Source organism: Panulirus ornatus, chromosome 7 (genome assembly GCF_036320965.1).
Source record: "Panulirus ornatus isolate Po-2019 chromosome 7, ASM3632096v1, whole genome shotgun sequence".
NCBI lineage: Eukaryota > Metazoa > Arthropoda > Malacostraca > Decapoda > Palinuridae > Panulirus > Panulirus ornatus.
Window position 1 is genome coordinate 19,532,369 of NC_092230.1, and position 21,635 is coordinate 19,554,003.

The 21,635-nt window shown below is 39.8% G+C and overlaps 1 protein-coding gene across 2 annotated transcripts in view; it reads left to right on the plus strand.

Moving 5' to 3' along the window:
- The window catches only part of Prosalpha5 (proteasome alpha5 subunit), a 326,150-nt gene that overhangs the window by 280,680 nt on the left and 23,835 nt on the right, over nt 1-21,635 (plus strand). Inside the window, exons 1-4 of one of the 2 annotated variants that reach the window (XM_071663307.1) lie at nt 1-29; nt 7,257-7,325; nt 7,598-7,751; nt 13,221-13,396. The exon at nt 1-29 is cut by the window's left edge and continues 58 nt beyond it. In XM_071663307.1, the coding sequence (XP_071519408.1) occupies nt 7,257-7,325; nt 7,598-7,751; nt 13,221-13,396 (399 nt within the window). In that variant the 5' untranslated portion in view covers nt 1-29. The remainder of the gene's footprint in view (nt 30-7,256; nt 7,326-7,597; nt 7,752-13,220; nt 13,397-21,635) is intronic. The other variant, XM_071663308.1, reaches the window with a different exon arrangement.

Consider the following 21,635-nt stretch of genomic DNA (forward strand, 5'->3'; position numbering starts at 1 on the left):
GTGACACTGACTCACGTTAACATTCAAAGGTAAGAACTTGACAAGTTTTTGTCCCTTTGTATTTCACAGTTTCATGAATTAGATCAGGTGATGTTGAAAAACGCATCCATCAGATCGTCGAACAAGGAGGAGATGAGCATGATAAACCTGACAGTACCCGAGTGTGCAGTTTTAGTTCAACTTCCCGTTCGTCCACCACCGACATTATGGTTATTTTATTTTCCCGAAAAGATCAAAGAATTGGTTCTTTCTGTATACGTCTCTAAACTATTTCTTTATTGCTTTGAGAATGAATTACTTGCACTGGTGTAAAAACACGCGGCTCGTCACCAAAATCGGGTAATCATTTGCTTTAGGGGTGCGGCTTTTGTAACTTATAACTAACATATAACTATCGACAAAAAATCGTATGAATAGGTTTGTTACAGCAAATGGAACATCGTTCCACTAACAATAATCACCTTCAAGAATGCTGATAGTTTTCTTGATAGTGGTGCATCTTTAAAGCTGCATTAAACACGGAAAGCAAGAAAAGCAAAAAGCTGATGGTGTATTGTATAGTCATCTTTGTCGTCTAAGTGGTGTTCAAATGGGTTAGTGTAACAAACATTGAAATTAGATTTGTTGCTTGTTAAAGAAACAATGTTATTGTGCCTAAGTGCTCATGATAATTCTCTAATTTTGCTCTGGAAATGGCTGCTTATGTTGTAGGTGCTTCATATATGTGTCAAGATTGAAAGTCGAACCACTCTTGACTCATCTGTCAAGTAAGGATGTAGAGCTCGAACCCCCTCAGATGTGAGAATAGTACTCCATACAAGGATGAATAAATCCTTTGTAAGAATGGGGTTACTCTTCTGAAGAAAAGAAGTTTTGACATCTAAACAGGACACCCAGTTTTAGATAAGTTGGGTTACGAGGGAGAGTGAAAATGTGGCATTTTGTTATAAGTAATCCTAGATATGAACAGATATGAAAATATAATGATTACCTGTATATTTTAAGGTTTCAGATGTCTTGTGGATTCTAATATTAATCAATTCTAATCATCTTTACAACATGTACCTCATTTATGTTAAAAAATTTTTTTGTTTGGTTTGAAATGTAAATGTTTTTTTCAGACCATGTGTTAGATGGGCCTTAGAAACAGTAATTTAAGCCATAATTTTATATAGACATCTGAATTCAACCAATATATCTGTAAAATTTGGATGATCTGTTCAACAGTTATGAGACTACATAACAAATACAGGAAAATAGGCATTTCTACATTTTACAGGCAAGTTTTCTTGTTTTATTATAATGTTATTCGCTTTATATATTGATAATTGAACCAAATAAAACTCAATAGATTCTGATTAGGCACCAGATGAAGGTTTTACTAGTTGTATGTTGGATGGTCATTTCTATGTCTTCATGCATAGTTTAAGGACATTAGAAAACGATGTCAGGATGCCATAGTGGTCCCTTCTGTTTGTATACTATTTGCTGGATGTCAACGAAAGTGTTATGAGTGCATAACTTAAACTGTCATCTGTTGATTTTATGTTTTACCACCCACCATTTTCCTCTGCTCCATTTTATTGTATGTTTAGAACTTTTGTTTTGACAGTTATCTGTGTTTTGATTACAGAACAACTTGCAGAGCATGATATGGAGCTGTAGGATTTATTGTTATATAAGCTGATAATAGTATATAAAGGTATTTTGGTTAATTAAAGTAGGGGAAACAGAGATAATTAACAGAATTTATAAAACCACCAAACCTCCACAGATTTATCTTTATTTTCAGTAATTTTTGAGTTTATGGACATTTGCACTCTAGTTGATTGATTTTGATAAAGTTGGTATCACTGGAATCCTCACACTGTCTAGAGTTGATATGGAATGCTCCATCAGTTTTAAGTTCTCATAAAGTTGACAGGACTTTGAGACTGAAACAGATGGTAAATTCACATAAAACACTACAGCCCATTTGCAATCCAAGCGCTTCTAGATATCTCCATCTGCTTCTGGCTAAACAACAAAATTCCGAATATTTGGAAACTAGCCATCATAAAACCAATCCTGAAGCCATCCAGACCACCCAGCTCCCCCTCCTCCTACTGCCCACTGTCACTTTATCTTCAATATCCAGACTTTGTGAAAAAAATTATTTACAGCAGAACCAAACATCCTACTCTCCCCACTCTGTACAGCTGCAGACCGAAACACAATATGTTCTAGATGAATTCAATCGTAACCCCACTTGTGCACAGCACTCTTGACAGTAGACATCAGTTGAGTGTATGAGAGTATCCCCTGACACATAATCACTCAAAAAATACTTGACAGCACCCTACACAGTTATGACAAAAATTAGTCAGCCAACTTCATAGCCAACTGCCATGCCAGAGTCACTCAAAATGGCTTCACCTCTAAAACACTTAAATTCTGCACTGGAGTTCCCAAAGGAGCAGTTCCTTTCTCCAACTCTTCATATTTTTTTAATTTAGACAGCATACCACTACTTCAGGCAAACCTCAACATGAAGGTCCTTTCATATGTAGATGACCTCACAATCACATCAGAATATGTGTTACATGGATCTTAGAAGCAGTAATTTGAGCCCTGATTTTCATTATTTTTTTTTTTTTTTCATTTTGCTTTGTCGCTGTCTCCCACGTTAGTGAGGTAACGCAAGGAAACAGACGAAAGAAAGGCCCAACCCACCCACATACACATGTATATACATACACATCCACACACACAAATATACACACCTATACATCTCAACGTATACATTTATTTACACACACAGTCATATACATATATACATATGTACATATTTCATACTGTCTGCCTTTATTCATTCCCATCGCCACCTCACCACACATGAAATAACAACCCCCTCCCCCCTCATGTGTGCGAGGTAGCGCTAGGAAAAGACAACAAAGGCCCCATCGTTCACACTCAGTCTCTAGCTGTCATGTAATAATGCACCGAAACCACAGCTCCCTTTCCACATCCAGGCCCCACAGAACTTTCCATGGTTTACCCCAGATGCTTCACATGCCCTCGTTCAATCCATTGACAGCACGTTGAGCCCGGTATACCGCATCGTTCCAATTCACTCTATTCCTTGCACACCTTTCACCCTCCTGCATGTTCAGGCCCTGATCACTCAAAATCTTTTTCACTCCATCCTTCCCCCTACAATTTGGTCTCCCACTTCTCCTCATTCCCTCTACCTCTGACACATATATCCTTTTGGTCAATCTTTCCTCACTCATTCTCCCCATGTGACCAAACTAATTCAAAACACCCTCTTCTGCTCTCTCAGCTACACTCTTTTTATTACCACACATCTCTCTTACCCTTTCATTACTTACTCGATCAAACCACCTCACACCACATATTGTCCTCAAACATTTCATTTCCAGCACATCCACCCTCCTCCGCACAACTCTATCCATAGCCCACGCCTCACAACCATATAGCATTGTTGGAACCACTATTCCTTCAAACATACCCATTTTTGCTTTCCGAGATAATGTTCTCGACTTCCACACATTCTTCAATGCTCCCAGAATTTTCGCCCCCTTCCCCACCCTATGATTCACTTCCGCTTCCATGGTTCCATCCACTGCCAAATCCACTCCCAGATATCTAAAACACTTCACTTCCTCCAGTTTTTCTCCATTCAAACTTACCTCCCAATTGCCTTGACCCTCAACCCTACTGTACCTAATAACCTTGCTCTTATTCACATTTACTCTTAACTTTCTTCTTTCACACACTTTACCAAACTCAGTCACTAGCTTCTGCAGTTTCTCACATGAATCAGCCACCAGTGCTGTATCATCAGCAAACAACAACTGACTCACTTCCCAAGCTCTTTCATCCACAACAAACTGCATACTTGCCCCTCTTTCCAAAACCCTTGCAGTCACCTCCCTAACAACCCCATCCATAAACAAATTAAACAACCTTGGAGACATCACACACCACTGTCGCAAACCTACATTCACAGCGAACCAATCACTTTCCTCTCGTCCTACACGTACACATGCCTTACATCCTAGATAAAAACTTTTCACTGCTTCTAACAACTTGCCTCCCACACCATATATTCTTAATACCTTCTACAGAGCATCTCTATCAACTGTATCATATGCCTTCTCCAGATCCATAAATGCTACATACAAATCCAATTGCTTTTCTAAGTATTTCTCACATACATTCTTCAGAGCAAACACCTGATCCACACATCCTCTACCACTTCTGAAACCACATTGCTCTTCCCCAATCTGATGCTCTGTACGTGCTTTCACCCCTCTCAATCAATACCCTCCCATATAATTTCCCAGGAACACTCAACAAACTTACACTTCTGTAATTGGAGCACTCACTTTTATCCCCTTTGCCTTTGTACAATGGCACTATGCACGCATTCCGCCAATCCTCAGGCACCTCACTATGAATCATACATACATTAAACAACCTTACCAACCAGTCAATAATACAGTCACCCCCTCTTTTAATAAATTCCACTGCAATACCATCCAAACCTGCTGCCTTGCTGGCTTTCATCTTCCGCAAAGCTTTCACTACCTCTTCTCTGTTTACTAAATCATTTTCCCTAACCCTCTCACTTTGCACACCAACCCGACCAAAACACCCTATATCGGCCACTCAATCATCAAACACATTCAACAAGCCTTCAAAATACTCACTCCATCTCCTCACATCACCACTACTTGTTATCACCTGCCCATTTGCCCCCTTCGCTGAAGTTCCTATTTCTTCCCTCGTCTTACGCACTTTATTTACCTCGTTCCAAAACATCTTTTTATTCTCCTTAAAATTTAATGATACTCTCTCACCCCAACTCTCATTTGTCCTCTTTTTCACCTCTTGCACCTTTCTCTTGACCTCCTGCCTCTTTCTTTTATACATCTCCCACCCATTTGCATTATTTCCCTGCAAAAATTGTCCAAATGCCTCTCTCTCTTCTCTTTCACTAATAATCTTACTTCTTCATCCCACCACTCACTACCCTTTCTAATCAACCCACCTCCCACGCTTCTCATGCCACAAGTATCTTTTGCGCAAGCCATCACTGCTTCCCTGAATACATACCATTCCTCCCCCACTCCCCTTACGTCCTTTGTTCTCACCTTTTTCCATTCTGTACTCAATCTCTCCTGGTACTTCCTCACACAAGTCTCCTTCCCATGCTCACTTACTCTCACCACTCTTTTCACCCCAACATTTTCTCTTCGTTTCTGGAAACCTCTACAAATCTTCACCTTCGCCTCCACAAGATAATGATGAGGCATCCCTCCAGTTGCACCTCTCAGTTCATTAACATCCAAAGGTCTCTCTTTTGTGTGCCTATCAATTTACAGGCAATCCAGTAATGCTCTCTGGCCATCTTTCCTAATTACATACGTATACTTATGTATATCTCTCTTTTTAAACCAGGTATTTCCAATCACCAGTCCTTTTTCAGCACATAAATCTACAAGCTCTTCACCATTTCCGTTTACAACACTGAACACCCCATGTACACCAATTATTCCCTCAACTGCAATATTACTTACCTTTGCATTCAAATCACCCATCACTATAACCTGGTCTCGTGCATCAAAACTACTAACACACTCACTCAGCTGCTCCCAAAACACTTGCCTCTCGTGATCTTTCATCTCATGCCCAGGTGCATATGCACCAGTAATTACCCATCTCTCTCCATCAACTTTCAGTTTTACCCATATCAATCTAAAGTTTACTTTCTTACACTCTATCACATACTCCCACCACTCCTGTTTCAGAAGTAGTGCTACTCTTTCCCTTGCTCTTGTCCTCTCTTTAACCCCTGACTTTACTCCCAAGACATTCCCAAACCACTCTTCCCCTTTACCCTTGAGCTTTGTTTCACTCAGAGCCAAAACATCCAGGTTCCTTTCCTCAAACATACTACCTATGTCTCCTTTTTTCTCATCTTGGTTACATCCACACACACTTAGACACCCGAATCTGAGCCTTCGAGGAGGATGAGCACTCCCTGTGTGACTCCTTCTTCTGTTTCCCCTTTTAGAAAGTTAAAATACAAGGAGGGGAGGATTTCTGGCATGGGAAGTATTCCTTCTCCCCATCCCCTAATTTTGTGTAATCTTAACTCAACCAATATATCTGTAAATTTTGGATGGTCGATTCAAAAGTTACGAGATGGCATAACTGATATAGGAAAATGACAGTTTAAGTTATGCACTCATAACACTTTCATTAAAATCTAACAAATAGTAAACAAACAGAAAGACGAATATGGCATTCTGACATCATTTTCTAATGTCCTTGTATTATGCATAAAGACATTAGAAATGTGACCATCCAGCAGCAGCATCAGACATGCTGCCGTAGATTACACACTTTAGATAATGCCTCACTTGCCTAGTGTCCCACTTTCTCAAAAGGAAACATAAACAGAGCTTTGAACTAAACAAAGTAGTGCACTTAGAAAACTCAGGGGCTGTCTGTCAACACTTAGAAAACTCATTAGCTGCCTAGGAGCCACAAACACTTGACACCTTTCTGTGGTTTCCATGTCTTCTTCATATGCTCTGATTCAGTCCATTGACAGCATGTTGCCTTTGTATATCACATCCCTCCAATTAATTCTTTCCCTTGCAAGTCTTTCATCCTCCTGCATGCTTAGGCCCTGAGGACTCAATCTTATTTACTTCATTCTTTGATGTCCAATTCTTTCTCCATCTCCTTTTCTCCTCCACTTCTGATACATGCATCCTCATTGTCAACCTTTCCTCACTCATTTTCTCCATATGTCCAGACCATTTCATCACATCCTCTTCAGCTGTCTCGACAATACTCTTCTAATTACTACCTTTCTTACCCTATCTTATCAACCTTCGTGTCACTACATATTGTCCTCAAACATTCCATTATCAACATATTCATGTTCTTCAAATACATTCTCATCAATATCCCTTGCCTAGCATCTGTACATCAGTGGGATAACTGTATCTTTAAATGTACCTGTTTTTGCCCTCCCAGATATTGACGTATCTTTCCACACATCCCTTAGTGCTTCCAAATCCTTTGCTCTCTCATCCATCCCATGACTCTCCTCAGCTTTCATGGTTCCATTCAATGCCATGTTCAATCCTAGGTACCTAAAACACTTCACATCCTCCAAGTATTGTATATGTAGATTATGTGGAATATGTAGATTATTTTATCATTCTTCTTTTCAGATGTTTTTAACGCGTAGTGAGTATGACCGTGGTGTCAACACATTTTCGCCAGAGGGACGTCTGTTTCAGGTTTGTGGCACTAGAATCCATAAGTAGAATGTTTCATGACAATTGTTTGTTTATTACATGATGAAATAAAGTGACTTCAGATATTGTACACATATTGTGTGAAGTTGTAGGCATTTATTTTCAATCATTTGGCAGTTCATTAAAGCATATTAAAAATGTGGTCAAGACTTTTAAGTGCCATTATGATATCTTTGCAGTGCTTTGTTGCTTTTGGATGATAATTACGTACATTCATGCATGTGACTCGTGTCAAAATTATTTTTTTTCCATAGGTTGAGTATGCTATTGAGGCAATCAAGTTGGGTTCCACTGCTATTGGGATCCAGACTGGTGAGGGTGTTGTTCTTGCTGTAGAAAAGAGGATCACATCACCCTTAATGATACCTAGTACCATTGAAAAAATTGTGGAGATTGACAGACATATTGGTAAGACTTTTTGAAAGACTTCTTAGATAACTTTGCCTTTTTAAGTGTATTTTAGAGAGGAATAATTAGGAAAAGATTTTCTTAAGAATATAATCTCTTTGAATCTGGTTTACTGTACATCTTGGTTCAAAGAGGCAGTTATGTTTAACCCTTTCCTGTGCACATTTTGCTACAATTTTTGTAATGGAGGTGATTTTATGAATTGTTCATAGGTGACAAATATGTCATTTTTGTACAGTCCATGAATGAAAACCAAGCATTTTGATGGAAATGTTGAGGAAATTTCTTGGTGCTACTTGAGGAAAATTGGATAATTTTTGTGAAGGAAGCAGTGTTACTGAAGATTGCCTTTGGATCCATTGATAACAGTCAAATGTATATGACTTTTACCATCCCCTCCAGTTTGCCCTTAATCAGTATTAGTTGAAAGATGTTTGCATTCATTGAAGCTCACAGTCTTAACTGATTTTGCTAAGCCATAGAGTTAGTTCTCTGGAAAAAATTTTTAGTGGTCACATCAATGAAAATGATGTTATTGGTGCATGTGAATTTTTTCATGTATTTTATGGAATTACTGTTTTTGTTCTTAATGAGGGAAGAGAACCCTAGTACACATACCCTTTCCTGGAAACAATGTGGAAGTGACCCTTATTGACCTTGGAATGGAAATATGAATTGAACCTTGTGACTATGGAACTTTTGAGAGAAACATCGAAGTACTAAGTTCTGGTGAAAAAATGATTCATTTTGAAATATTTGAAACATAAACCCTGGCTTTATTACTATTTTTTTTATTAAGTTTGATTGCCACTTCCCGCGTCAGCAAGGTATCACCAGGATATTGACAAAGAAAGACCTATTCTCTGTTCCTTCTTTTGGAAGATTAAAAAATGTTAATGGGATGGTCTTGAATATGGCCTCAGCTGCCTGTGCCATCTCAGATAACTTAAAAGAAAAGATAGAAAATACTGAGACACTGAAATAGTGATTTTATGTAGTCCTCTGTTAACATTGAGTCTGTGTTCCTAGAAATCACACCTTGATGGAAACACCAGGTAACAGATGATATTTTAGATAGAAATTATTTCTGCATACCCTTTTACATCTACATGTGTTCCTTTTATAAATAGTGATTGTGCTTGATTGAATTGTTAGAGGCTCCCTTCATTTTTTCCACCCTTCCATGCTTCCCCTTGCCAGCTCCTTGCAGGGGTGTCTATGGGTAAACATTAGCAGTATACTGTGGTCATATGAGTTGTGTTAGCTCACTTTTTTATATATATCCTTTACTTTTTTATATATCCTTTCTTTTTACAAAGAAGAGTGAATGTTGGGGTGAAGAGGGTGGTGAGAGTAAGTGAGCTTGGGAAGGAGACTTGTGTGAGGAAGTACCAGGAGAGACTGAGTACAGAATGGAAAAAGGTGAGAACAATGGAAGTAAGGGGAGTGGGGGAGGAATGGGATGTATTTAGGGAATCAGTGATGAATTGCGCAAAAGATGCTTGTGGCATGAGAAGAGTGGGAGGTGGGCTGATTAGAAAGGGTAGTGAGTGGTGGGATGAAGAAGTAAGATTATTAGTGAAAGAGAAGAGAGAGGCATTTGGACGATTTTTGCAGGGAAAAAATGCAATTGAGTGGGAGATGTATAAAAGAAAGAGACAGGAGGTCAAGAGAAAGGTGCAAGAGGTGAAAAAGAGGGCAAATGAGAGTTGGGGTGAGAGAGTATCATTAAATTTTAGGGAGAATAAAAAGATGTTCTGGAAGGAGGTAAATAAAGTGCGTAAGACAAGGGAGCAAATGGGAACTTCAGTGAAGGGCGCAAATGGGGAGGTGATAACAAGTAGTGGTGATGTGAGAAGGAGATGGAGTGAGTATTTTGAAGGTTTGTTGAATGTGTTTGATGATAGAGTGGCAGATATGGGGTGTTTTGGTCGAGGTGGTGTGCGAAGTGAGAGGGTTAGGGAAAATGATTTGGTAAACAGAGAAGAGGTAGTAAAAGCTTTGCAGAAGATGAAAGCCGGCAAGGCAGCAGGTTTGGATGGTATTGCAGTGGAGTTTATTAAAAAAGGGGGTGACTGTATTATTGACTGGTTGGTAAGGTTATTTAATGTATGTATGACTGATGGTGAGGTGCCTGAGGATTGGCGGAATGCGTGCATAGTGCCATTGTACAAAGGCAAAGGGGATAAGAGTGAGTGCTCAAATTACAGAGGTATAAGTTTGTTAAGTATTCCTGGTAAATTATATGGGAGGGTATTGATTGAGAGGGTGAAGGCATGTACAGAGCATCAGATTGGGGAAGAGCAGTGTGGTTTCAGAAGTGGTAGAGGATGTGTGGATCAGGTGTTTGCTTTGAAGAATGTATGTGAGAAATACTTAGAAAAGCAAATGGATTTGTATGTAGCATTTATGGATCTGGAGAAGGCATATGATAGAGTTGATAGAGATGCTCTGTGGAAGGTATTAAGAATATATGGTGTGGGAGGCAAGTTGTTAGAAGCAGTGAAAAGTTTTTATCGAGGATGTAAGGCATGTGTACGTGTAGGAAGAGAGGAAAGTGATTGGTTCTCAGTGAATGTAGGTTTGCGGCAGGGGGGTGTGATGTCTCCATGATTGTTTAATTTGTTTATGGATGGGGTTGTTAGGGAAGTAAATGCAAGAGTTTTGGAAAGAGGGGCAAGTATGAAGTCTGTTGGGGATGAGAGAGCTTGGGAAGTGAGTCAGTTGTTGTTCGCTGATGATACAGCGCTGGTGGCTGATTCATGTGAGAAACTGCAGAAGCTGGTGACTGAGTTTGGTAAAGTGTGTGAGAGAAGAAAGTTAAGAGTAAATGTGAATAAGAGCAAGGTTATTAGGTGCAGTAGGGTTGAGGGTCAAGTCAATTGGGAGGTAAGTTTGAATGGAGAAAAACTGGAGGAAGTAAAGTGTTTTAGATATCTGGGAGTGGATCTGGCAGCGGATGGAACCATGGAAGCGGAAGTGGATCATAGGGTGGGGGAGGGGGCGAAAATCCTGGGAGCCTTGAAGAATGTGTGGAAGTCGAGAACATTATCTCGGAAAGCAAAAATGGGTATGTTTGAAGGAATAGTAGTTCCAACAATGTTGTATGGTTGCGAGGCGTGGGCTATGGATAGAGTTGTGTGCAGGAGGATGGATGTGCTGGAAATGAGATGTTTGAGGGCAGTGTGTGGTGTGAGGTGGTTTGATGGAGTAAGTAACGTAAGGGTAAGAGAGATGTATGGAAATAAAAAGAGCGTGGTTGAGAGAGCAGAAGAGGGTGTTTTGAAATGGTTTGGGCACATGGAGAGGATGAGGGAGGAAAGATTGACCAAGAGGATATATGTGTCGGAGGTGGAGGGAATGAGGAGAAGTGGGAGACCAAATTGGAGGTGGAAAGATGGAGTGAAAAAGATTTTGTGTGATCGGGGCCTGAACATGCAGGAGGGTGAAAGGAGGGCAAGGAATAGAGTGAATTGGATCGATGTGGAATACCGGGGTTGACGTGCTGTCAGTGGATTGAATCAGGGCATGTGAAGCGTCTGGGGTAAACCATGGAAAGCTGTGTAGGTATATATATTTATGTGTGTGGACGTATGTATATACATGTGTATCTGGGTGGGTTGGGCCATTTCTTTCGTCTGTTTCCTTGCGCTACCTCGCAAACGCGGGAGACAGCGACAAAGCAAAAAAAAAAAAAAAAACTTTTACATGTATTTCTTTCATTTTATAAGGAGAAACAAAATTTTAGGATATTTTATTTCCAGATCGTGAATTACAATCTTCCTTTTGTCATTGTTTTTCTTGACATTTACCACTTGTGTTTACATTCCTCATTTTTTTAAGCTGAAACAAAGAATTTGTTTATATCTATGTCACTTAACCATTTTGTTTCCTTTAGTAACCTTAATTTATTTGTTGTGCATTCTGGCCCTCTACCCCATTTTCCCGTTCATGACTTGACAGGTGTTTGATTACTGAATAATTTACTAGGGAAGGGAGAAAGGCTGTACAATTTAGTTATTCCTTAGAACAGAGAAATTACTGTACTTTATTGTAGAAGGCATTTTAGTACAGTTAAAAGTTTTTATTGTACATGGTTAAGTCATAAAGAGCAGTGTTTCATCAAGCCTTAAAGACCTTCAAATTAGTAGTAGAAGGAAGCAAAGCACATAAATTAATGTTACTTAGTTATACAAGCATATCTTACTTTATATGCTCATTGCACAAAATATTAAAAAGAGTGATCACCCCTTTTCAAGAACTGTCCTTGAAAATAAAACTATACAACACCTGCTACAGCATATTTGAGTCCTGCATGCCTCCCCTCACCATCTGCCATCCCTATGCACTTTCCAACCATAGAACCTGACCAACATAACCAGTGCCTTTTTGTATGAGGATATCAAGGCATGGCATGACACTCATACCCAAGAACCCTAAGATGAACTGCTCATAAACCAAATGCATTCTCTCAGCATCCCCAGCTTAAGCAACCAGCCAACCAGACTTCCTTCCCACCACCTCCAGCAGTCAGCTTCACCAAATATTACCTTTTGCACAACAGCCCTACACATAAATGCCATACAAACTTTCCTCAGACCACTGTTTGTGCTTCACCTAATCCCTCCAATTCACAGAAAAAAAAATATAAAAAGCAAATTGGCGTGCATTACATAGTACAAAAAATCCACGCTTCAAAACATTTTAGATTATTTTCCATCCTAGATCTTTTCTCGTACTTCATCACCACCACCAACCAAGCCTGCAAAACACTCATACCACTAGGACCTAGAAGGTAATATGACTCAAACTTTTTCCCAAAATTTATGTACTTATAGAACAATGAAACATGCTCACATAAGCCACTTATCATCAGTGATAACCATGGAACACATCCACAACCTTACAATACTATTACCAACCTGATCACTGAAATGAAAGCCACGAATTGGTACTTGTTTTTAAACAGTGAACCACAAAACCAACAACACCCAACCCAAGCAAGTGATAAAGAAAATCCACACACCCCATAGCACTTCAGCCCCAACACATGGAGCTTTTCTGACCCAAACAAACAACATCCCTCCTCCTAAAGAACACACAAACATCCTCAAGAAATACTACTCATAAGTTAGTCATAAAAAACACAAAATTAACCCCAAAACACTTTCTTACTTATCTTTCATTCCCAGTGACTGAAAACTTGGTTAGAACCTTAAAGAACTTCAACAGGCATTGACAATATAGATCCACATAAAACTTTAACCCACTTGTAATCAAGTTACCATAGATAACCAATCCTGGTTACTTACGGACACCACCCCACTCCTCTGTCTATTTTTTTAAGCCATATTGTCAGATATGAGTTATGGTATCTTATCGAAACTTGTTTTACTATGTAGGTAAGAAAATTAATATCATTATGGCAATGATCTTTGCTCTTACCATCATCCTGTCTTCTACCTTCAGGCTGTGCTGTGTCTGGGTTGGTGGCAGATTCTCGAACGTTAGTCGACCATGCACGAGTTGAATGTGCCAATCACTGGTTTGTCTACAATGAGAACATGAAAGTGGAGTCAGTAGCACAAGCTGTGTCTAACCGTGCCATCCGGTTTGGTGATTCAGATGAAGATGGACCAGCAATGGTAAATATTACTGTAATGATTTACTGTATTGCCTTTCTTCCCCTTTTTAAGCTTTCAAATCCTTTTCTTACTTCCATTACTAATTCCTTTCTCCAAATATATCATGAACATGTAGCATGTGTTGTGTTTAGTGCTGTACACCTTTTACTCTGTGCACAAGTTTTATAATGCTTGTTTATTTTTATGTCTGAAATTAACTTTACAAATGGATAGACTGTTCATAGACAGTGAATGACAAAAGCTTGGGCTTCAGGCCAAAACTCAGGACCATTCAAGCTTGGGGATGGCTGGCCTCTTTGGAGGTCTTTCATTTATATTTTTTATTGATTTATACTGCATATTTTTGGCACTTACAGGAACCTCCCAAGCATATAGGAGGGGTTATTTAATGTAATTCCCATCCAATTTGAGAGAAATCCCCTTCTTCGACTAACACAGAGGTGCTGGATGATGCTTATTAGTAGAACCGTAACCTATCAGCAACTGCCCAGGCCTATGACTTCACAGCTGCAGCTGATGCTGGGACTTGCTTTCTTGGCAAGCCTTTAGTTTTCACTGCCTGTGACAGGGGTATGGCAAAGACTCCTCCCAAGTTTTTTCCTCTCTCATTATCCACAAAATTTGTTTAATGGATATATCATGGTAACTTCTCCCTTTATTGTGATCAAGAATTGGTTTATTTTTCTTTCCCCGCTGCAGTGATGAGGTTGAAACCTTTTGTTGTATCAGGCATTTTTTCTTTCAAGTTTGATGGTAGAACCTGCATTATTGGTAACTGGGATGATCCAGGGTGGCAGGCAGTTGGCCTTAACATTTTGCTTGCTATACGTTTTTTGTGATCATTTGAGTTTTGGGGAAATTTTTAGATGGTTTTGTTTTTAAGGATCAGACTTTCAAGATTTACATGAGTATTACCTGGGTAAGTGACAGTTGCTAGCATTTTGTGTATGGGTATAGATATATAATTCTCTGATAATGCCCACTCTTTCGATGTCAGATTTAGATTTTGAAACTGGAGTTTCCAATATAAATATATAACTAGAAGCGAGAAGTTGGTAATTCCTGTGTGTTTGCCATTCCTTGTAACTATAATCATTACCAATGGCCATTACACGAATGGAGAGTTTAGATACTCGTCTGTATCTGTTTTTATGGTTTGAAAAGCAACAGTAATGCAAAGCTCTGTGATCAGCATAGTGGTAGTAATCTGTGGTGTTACTTTGGTTTTCCTGATTGATGCAACCTTGAAGGCCTTTATAAATGTTTCCTAGAAATTTCTCATCTCCAAAGAGAGTTCTGACTTAGAAATTTCAGGCTTCATAGTTTTCCCTGTAGGCTTTTTATTTTTAGAAACCTTTATTAATGTCTTAGATGGTTTTACCTCAAACTTTTTGTGTAATGGATTTTTAAGTTCCTATTTTCCTAAGATTTGTGGCCTTCTCTTAGTTCAAATGGGAATTGTTAGAGGTATTTGAATTTTTTGACATTATGAAAGTCCTACACCAGTTTGGAACCACAGTTTCCTTTTCTTTGCCTTGAATTCTTTCCTTTTAGACCCTGATTGATTTCAGGTGGGATGATCAGTTATGTATGTTTGTTTGTTCAAAACATAAGTTACAAAATTAACGTTTGCAAAAGAGAGATCTGAGGTGATAGGAAGTCTGTGGAAACCACAATTAAAATTTGTCCAAAAGTTTTCAGAGTATTTTACTATCTGAAACAGGCTTTCATGAAAGTGGTCATTTGCATCATACAGGCTGCCATTAAAAGTCTAAAGAAGCTACACCTTTAGTATCCTTGCTAGCCAGCATAGTAACATAGTTAGTCAGTGGTTATCCTCTTATGATCTTAAGTTTTGATGATGACAAACCATATGCTAGCTTGAGTGGATAATAGCTTTTATAGAGAGAGAGAGAGAGAGAGAGAGAGAGAGAGAGAGAGAGAGAGAGAGAAAGAGAGAGAGAGAGATTTCTCCCTTTTAACCTTTCTATAAAGACCATGTGCCTCCTCCCAACCAGCAGAACTTTGCTTCATAGAAAAAAAGACTTAGAATGATGTTGGAAAATTTCACTCCATATTCTTACCAATATCACCAGCCTTTCACCACTCACAAAAAGTAGGAGAAATGCATTTCCATACTTCTACCCCAAAAGCTGATGGAGCTTGTTAATTCAGAAAACTCTCAATATATGTTTTGCCCTCCTTTGCATTGTTTATTTTGTATATATATCTAGAGATTTTTTCTTATTTTTTTCATATTAGAGGGTTATTCTTTGATCCTAGGCCCTAGAGGGTGGGAGGACATACACAAAGGTAAGGGACTGTGGAAAAGGGTCAGATACTGGTCAGAAGGCACTGATTCATTTCTTTGTGACATATACTTTGGAAAAGGGCAGTCTTCCATGTTGCATTGTCCTCACATTCAGTGTTTTGCTATTGTTGGTGTTTAAAGTCAACAGACAAGGCTCGTTACTCAATATTACTAGGATCTGTGCATGTGTGTGTGTCGGTGAAAACATGATTTCTATGATTTAAGTTTCCATGGATTGCCCAGAGTACCTGGATACACTGGGGGATACCAGGCTAAAGGATACCTTCCTTAGAGGCAGTTAGTAAAATAAAAGTGTTGTGCCTAAGGGACCCTTCTTTCCAAGGCTTAGCTGGTCATGGGTTTTCAGGACCTTTTTGCGTACTTTTAAGTTTTTCTGTCAAGATCGTCATGGATGAGATGAAGATCTTTTTCCTCCCCTTCCTTCCTCTTTATTTGTCAAAATACAGTATCTTGATTTTGGCAGTGATGTCATTGAAGCAAATGCCAATGATCAGGAAAAACCTGAAGGCTTGCTAGGAATATAAATTCCAGTGTCAACTGTGGTAATGATGTTATCAGTGTGAACAGCCACTGTTTGGTTAGTGATTGATGATGAGTATCCTCTAGGTCCACTGTTTGTAGTTGAGAATTCCATCCAAATTTGCAGTAATTAGATGAACTGTAAATCCTCACAGACCATTATTCTCTCTAGTTACCTATTCATAGCCTCCACCTTTGGTAATGTCTTGTCATTCATGAATTCATAAATCTTTTTGTGTACATATTGATTTTTATTCATCTTTTTTGATTGTATTTGGGTATTATAGTGTTATTGTTAATGAATATGAAAGAAATGATGGATGGAAATAGGAAGACTATTTCTGTGGATGTCAGTAAAGCAAAGAGTTAAAGGGATGATTAGCAACATTTCTACATCATTGATATTGCAGCAGCTTGCAATTGTAGCCTTATGTCCTCATCTGCAAAATAAATTACTTTTTAGTGAAAGATATGTTAGAATTTATGTTGCAGGTATTAAGTGGCAGGTATCCACACACTAGGGAGGTACTGTACTGCCACATTGGCATCAGAAAGGTAAATGACAATGTGACTGTGAGCCAACACTGCAGTGTTTGTTGTGCTTGCCACCGTGGCCCCTTTTTTTTCTGTATATCCCCACTTACCCCTGTTCTTACATGCCTCCCTTGCATACTCCATTCCATGCATTCTTCCTCCAATTCTAGTCCTCCAGGACTCTTCCACTGCACTTCCCCATGTCACAGGTGGTCTTTTTCTCATGCATACCCCTTAAATTGTACCATCATATGCTCTCCTTGTAAACTCAACCACTCCTTCATTCCCTTTGCATTCCCTGCCATACCAAATCTCTTGTACACTTCCCTCATTTCTGTCTTCATTCTGTGTAGTCATACCACATGCTCCACAGCTTGGATTCTTGACCTCTGTAACTCATTCCATGTCCATGTTTTGGCTGCATAGGTCAGGTTTAGGAGGAATGATATCCCTTAATCCTTTTTTCACTTCCATATTTACACCTCTACCCTTCATTATTCTGTGAAGGGACCCATTGAATCTTCTACTCTGTACTGTTCTCTCCCATATCTCTCCTTCCGTATCATCAAACTTACTCAAGATAAAGTCTTAGATACTTGAATTCTCTCACCTCTTTCAGTCTTTCTTCCCCTCTATGTAACATAGCTTAGTGCAATTTCTTCTCTTGCTCTATAGGCCTTTGAAAAAATCTGTTCTTTCACTCTGTTTCCTTTCAAACACCATTACTTACGTTTGCTTGCATGTATACCTTCAATCACCTATACTTTACACATCATAAAACACTCTTAGAGCCTTCTGCAGTTCCTCTTCTCTCAGCAAACAACACAGTATCATCTGCAAACAGGCTTTTTGCTAGCCACCATACCACTATCACAATCTGACTTTGCCTTCATTTGTCTCATTACTCCATCCATATAAAAGTTAAAAAGCCACAGTGACATCACTTAACCCTGCCTCACACACACATGTATACTGAAACTTTCACTCAACTTTCCATATACTCTTATACATGCATTTGCTACTGTATAGAAGGCTTTCACTACATTCATCAATTGTCCCCATACATTTGCTACTGTATAGGCTTTCACACCATTCATCAGTTGTCCCCTAACTTCATATATCCTTAAGAGATCCCATAAAGCATTCTACTTAACTCTTTCATACACTTTCTCTCCAGATCCATACAAACTTCATACTACTTATCTATTGCTGGATACTTTTCCACTGTCATTCCCACTGCAAAAAGTTGATCCACACATTTCCTACTTTTCCTAAATCCCCTTAGTCCTCACTTATTCTCCACTCAGTCTTTTCCATCACTCTTTCAATCAACACTCCTTCATGCATATTTCTTGGTATACTTAACAGGCTTATTCCCCTATAATTCCTGCATTCATCCTTAAAACCTTTCCATTTGAATAAAGAAACAGTAATAGCTTTCACCCAATCCTCAGGCACAATCTTTAGCTTCCATGCTGAATTACATATCAATTGCATCTTCTCTGCCACACTTCTCCATCTTTCAACATTTCAGCTGTAATCCTGTCCACTCCAGGTGCTTTTCTAACTCTCATCCGTATTATCACTCTTTTTACCTCCATTTTTGCTGAAGGCACAAGTACTTGTATCTTTTCCTGCCTTCCTCCATACCCATGCATTTAACTACTGCCATACTTTCTCGCACATTCATCAGTTCTCCAGAATACTCTTTTCATCTTCCTTTCACTTCTCTCTTTTGACTTAGCAATTCCCCTTCCTTCTCTCATATTCATTTCTAGTCCTTTTTTTTTTTTTTTTTTGCCGCTGTCTCCCGCGTTTGCGAGGTAGCGCAAGGAAACAGACGAAAGAAATGGCCCAACCCACCCCCATACACATGTATATACATACGTCCACACATGCAAATATACATACCTACACAGCTTTCCATGGTTTACCCCAGACGCTTCACATGCCCTGATTCAATCCACTGACAGCACGTCAACCCCGGTATACCACATCGATCCAATTCACTCTATTCCTTGCCCTCCTTTCACCCTCCTGCATGTTCAGGCCCCGATCACACAAAATCTTTTTCACTCCATCTTTCCACCTCCAATTTGGTCTCCCACTTCTCCTCATTCCCTCCAGCTCCGACACATATATCCTCTTGGTCAATCTTTCCTCACTCATTCTCTCCATGTGCCCAAACCATTTCAAAACACCCTCTTCTGCTCTCTCAACCACGCTCTTTTTATTTCCACACATCTCTCTTACCCTTGCGTTACTTACTTGATCAAACCACCTCACACCACACATTGTCCTCAAACATCTCATTTCCAGCACATCCATCCTCCTGCACACAACTCTATCCATAGCCCACGCCTCGCAACCATACAACATTGTTGGAACCACTATTCCTTCAAACATACCCATTTTTGCTTTCCGACTTCCACACATTCTTCAAGGCTCCCAGAATTTTTGCCCCCTCCCCCACCCTATGATCCACTTCCGCTTCCATGGTTCCATCGGCTGCCAGATCCACTCCCAGATATCTAAAACACTTTACTTCCTCCAGTTTTTCTCCATTCAAACTTACCTCCCAATTGACTTGACCCTCAACCCTACTGTACCTAATAACCTTGCTCTTATTCACATTTACTCTTAACTTTCTTCTTTCACACACTTTACCAAACTCAGTCACCAGCTTCTGCAGTTTCTCACATGAATCAGCCACCAGCGCTGTATCATCAGCGAACAACAACTGACTCACTTCCCAAGCTCTCTCATCCCCAACAGACTTCATACTTGCCCCTCTTTCCAAAACTCTTGCATTCACCTCCCTAACAACCCCATCCATAAACAAATTAAACAACCATGGAGACATCACACACCCCTGCCGCAAACCTACATTCACTGAGAACCAGTCACTTTCCTCTCTTCCTACACGTACACATGCCTTACATCCTCGATAAAAACTTTTCACTGCTTCTAACAACTTGCCTCCCACACCATATATTCTTAATACCTTCCACAGAGCATCTCTATCAACTGTATCATATGCCTCCTCCAGATCCATAGATGCTACATACAAATCCATTTGCTTTTCTAAGTATTTCTCACATACATTCTACAAAGCAAATACCTGATCCACACATCCTCTACCACTTCTGAAACCACACTGCTCTTCCCCAATCTGATGCTCTGTACATGCCTTCACCCTCTCAATCAATACCCTCCCATATAATTTACCAGGAATACTCAACAAACTTATACCTCTGTAATTGGAGAACTCACTCTTATCCCCTTTGCCTTTGTACAATGGCACTATGCACGCATTCTGCCAATCCTCAGGCACCTCACCATGAGTCATACATACATTAAATAACCTTACCAACCAGTCAATAATACAGTCACCCCCTTTTTTAATAAATTCCTCTGCAATACCATCCAAACCTGCTGCCTTGCCGGCTTTCATCTTCCGCAAAGCTTTTACTACCTCTTCTCTGTTTACCAAATCATTTTCCCTAACCCTCTCACTTTGCACACCACCTCGACCAAAACACCCTATATCTGACACTCTGTCATCAAACACATTCAACAAACCTTCAAAATACTCACTCCATCTCCTTCTCACATCACCACTACTTGTTATCACCTCCCCATTTGCGCCCTTCACTGAAGTTCCCATTTGCTCCCTTGTCTTACGCACTTTATTTACCTCCTTCCAGAACATCTTTTTATTCTCCCCAAAATTTAATGATACTCTCTCACCCCAACTCTCAGTTGCCCTCTTTTTCACCTCTTGCACCTTTCTCTTGACCTCCTGTCTCTTTTTTATACATCTTCCACTCAATTGCATTTTTTCCCTGCAAAAATCGTCCAAATGCCTCTCTCTTCTCTTTCACTAATAATCTTACTTCTTGATCCCACCACTCACTACCCTTTCTAATCAACCCACCTCCCACTTCTTCTTTTTTCACCTCCTCCTAGTACTACTTTTTTTTTTTTTTATACCTCGTCGCTGTCTCCCGCGTTTGCGAGGTAGCGCAAGGAAACAGACGAAAGAAATGGCCCAACCCACCCCCATACACATGTATATACATACGTCCACACACACAAATATACATACCTACACAGCTTTCCATGGTTTACCCCAGACGCTTCACATGCCTTGATTCAATCCACTGACAGCAAGTCAACCCCGGTATACCACATCCCTCCAATTCACTCTATTCCTTGCCCTCCTTTCACCCTCCTGCATGTTCAGGCCCCGATCACACAAAATCTTTTTCACTCCATCTTTCCACCTCCAATTTGGTCTCCCACTTCTCCTCATTCCCTCCAGCTCCGACACATATATCCTCTTGGTCAATCTTTCCTCACTCATTCTCTCCATGTGCCCAAACCATTTCAAAACACCCTCTTCTGCTCTCTCAACCACGCTCTTTTTATTTCCACACATCTCTCTTACCCTTGCGTTACTTACTTGATCAAACCACCTCACACCACACATTGTCCTCAAACATCTCATTTCCAGCACATCCATCCTCCTGCACACAACTCTATCCATAGCCCACGCCTCGCAACCATACAACATTGTTGGAACCACTATTCCTTCAAACATACCCATTTTTGCTTTCCGACTTCCACACATTCTTCAAGGCTCCCAGAATTTTTGCCCCCTCCCCCACCCTATGATCCACTTCCGCTTCCATGGTTCCATCGGCTGCCAGATCCACTCCCAGATATCTAAAACACTTTACTTCCTCCAGTTTTTCTCCATTCAAACTTACCTCCCAATTGACTTGACCCTCAACCCTACTGTACCTAATAACCTTGCTCTTATTCACATTTACTCTTAACTTTCTTCTTTCA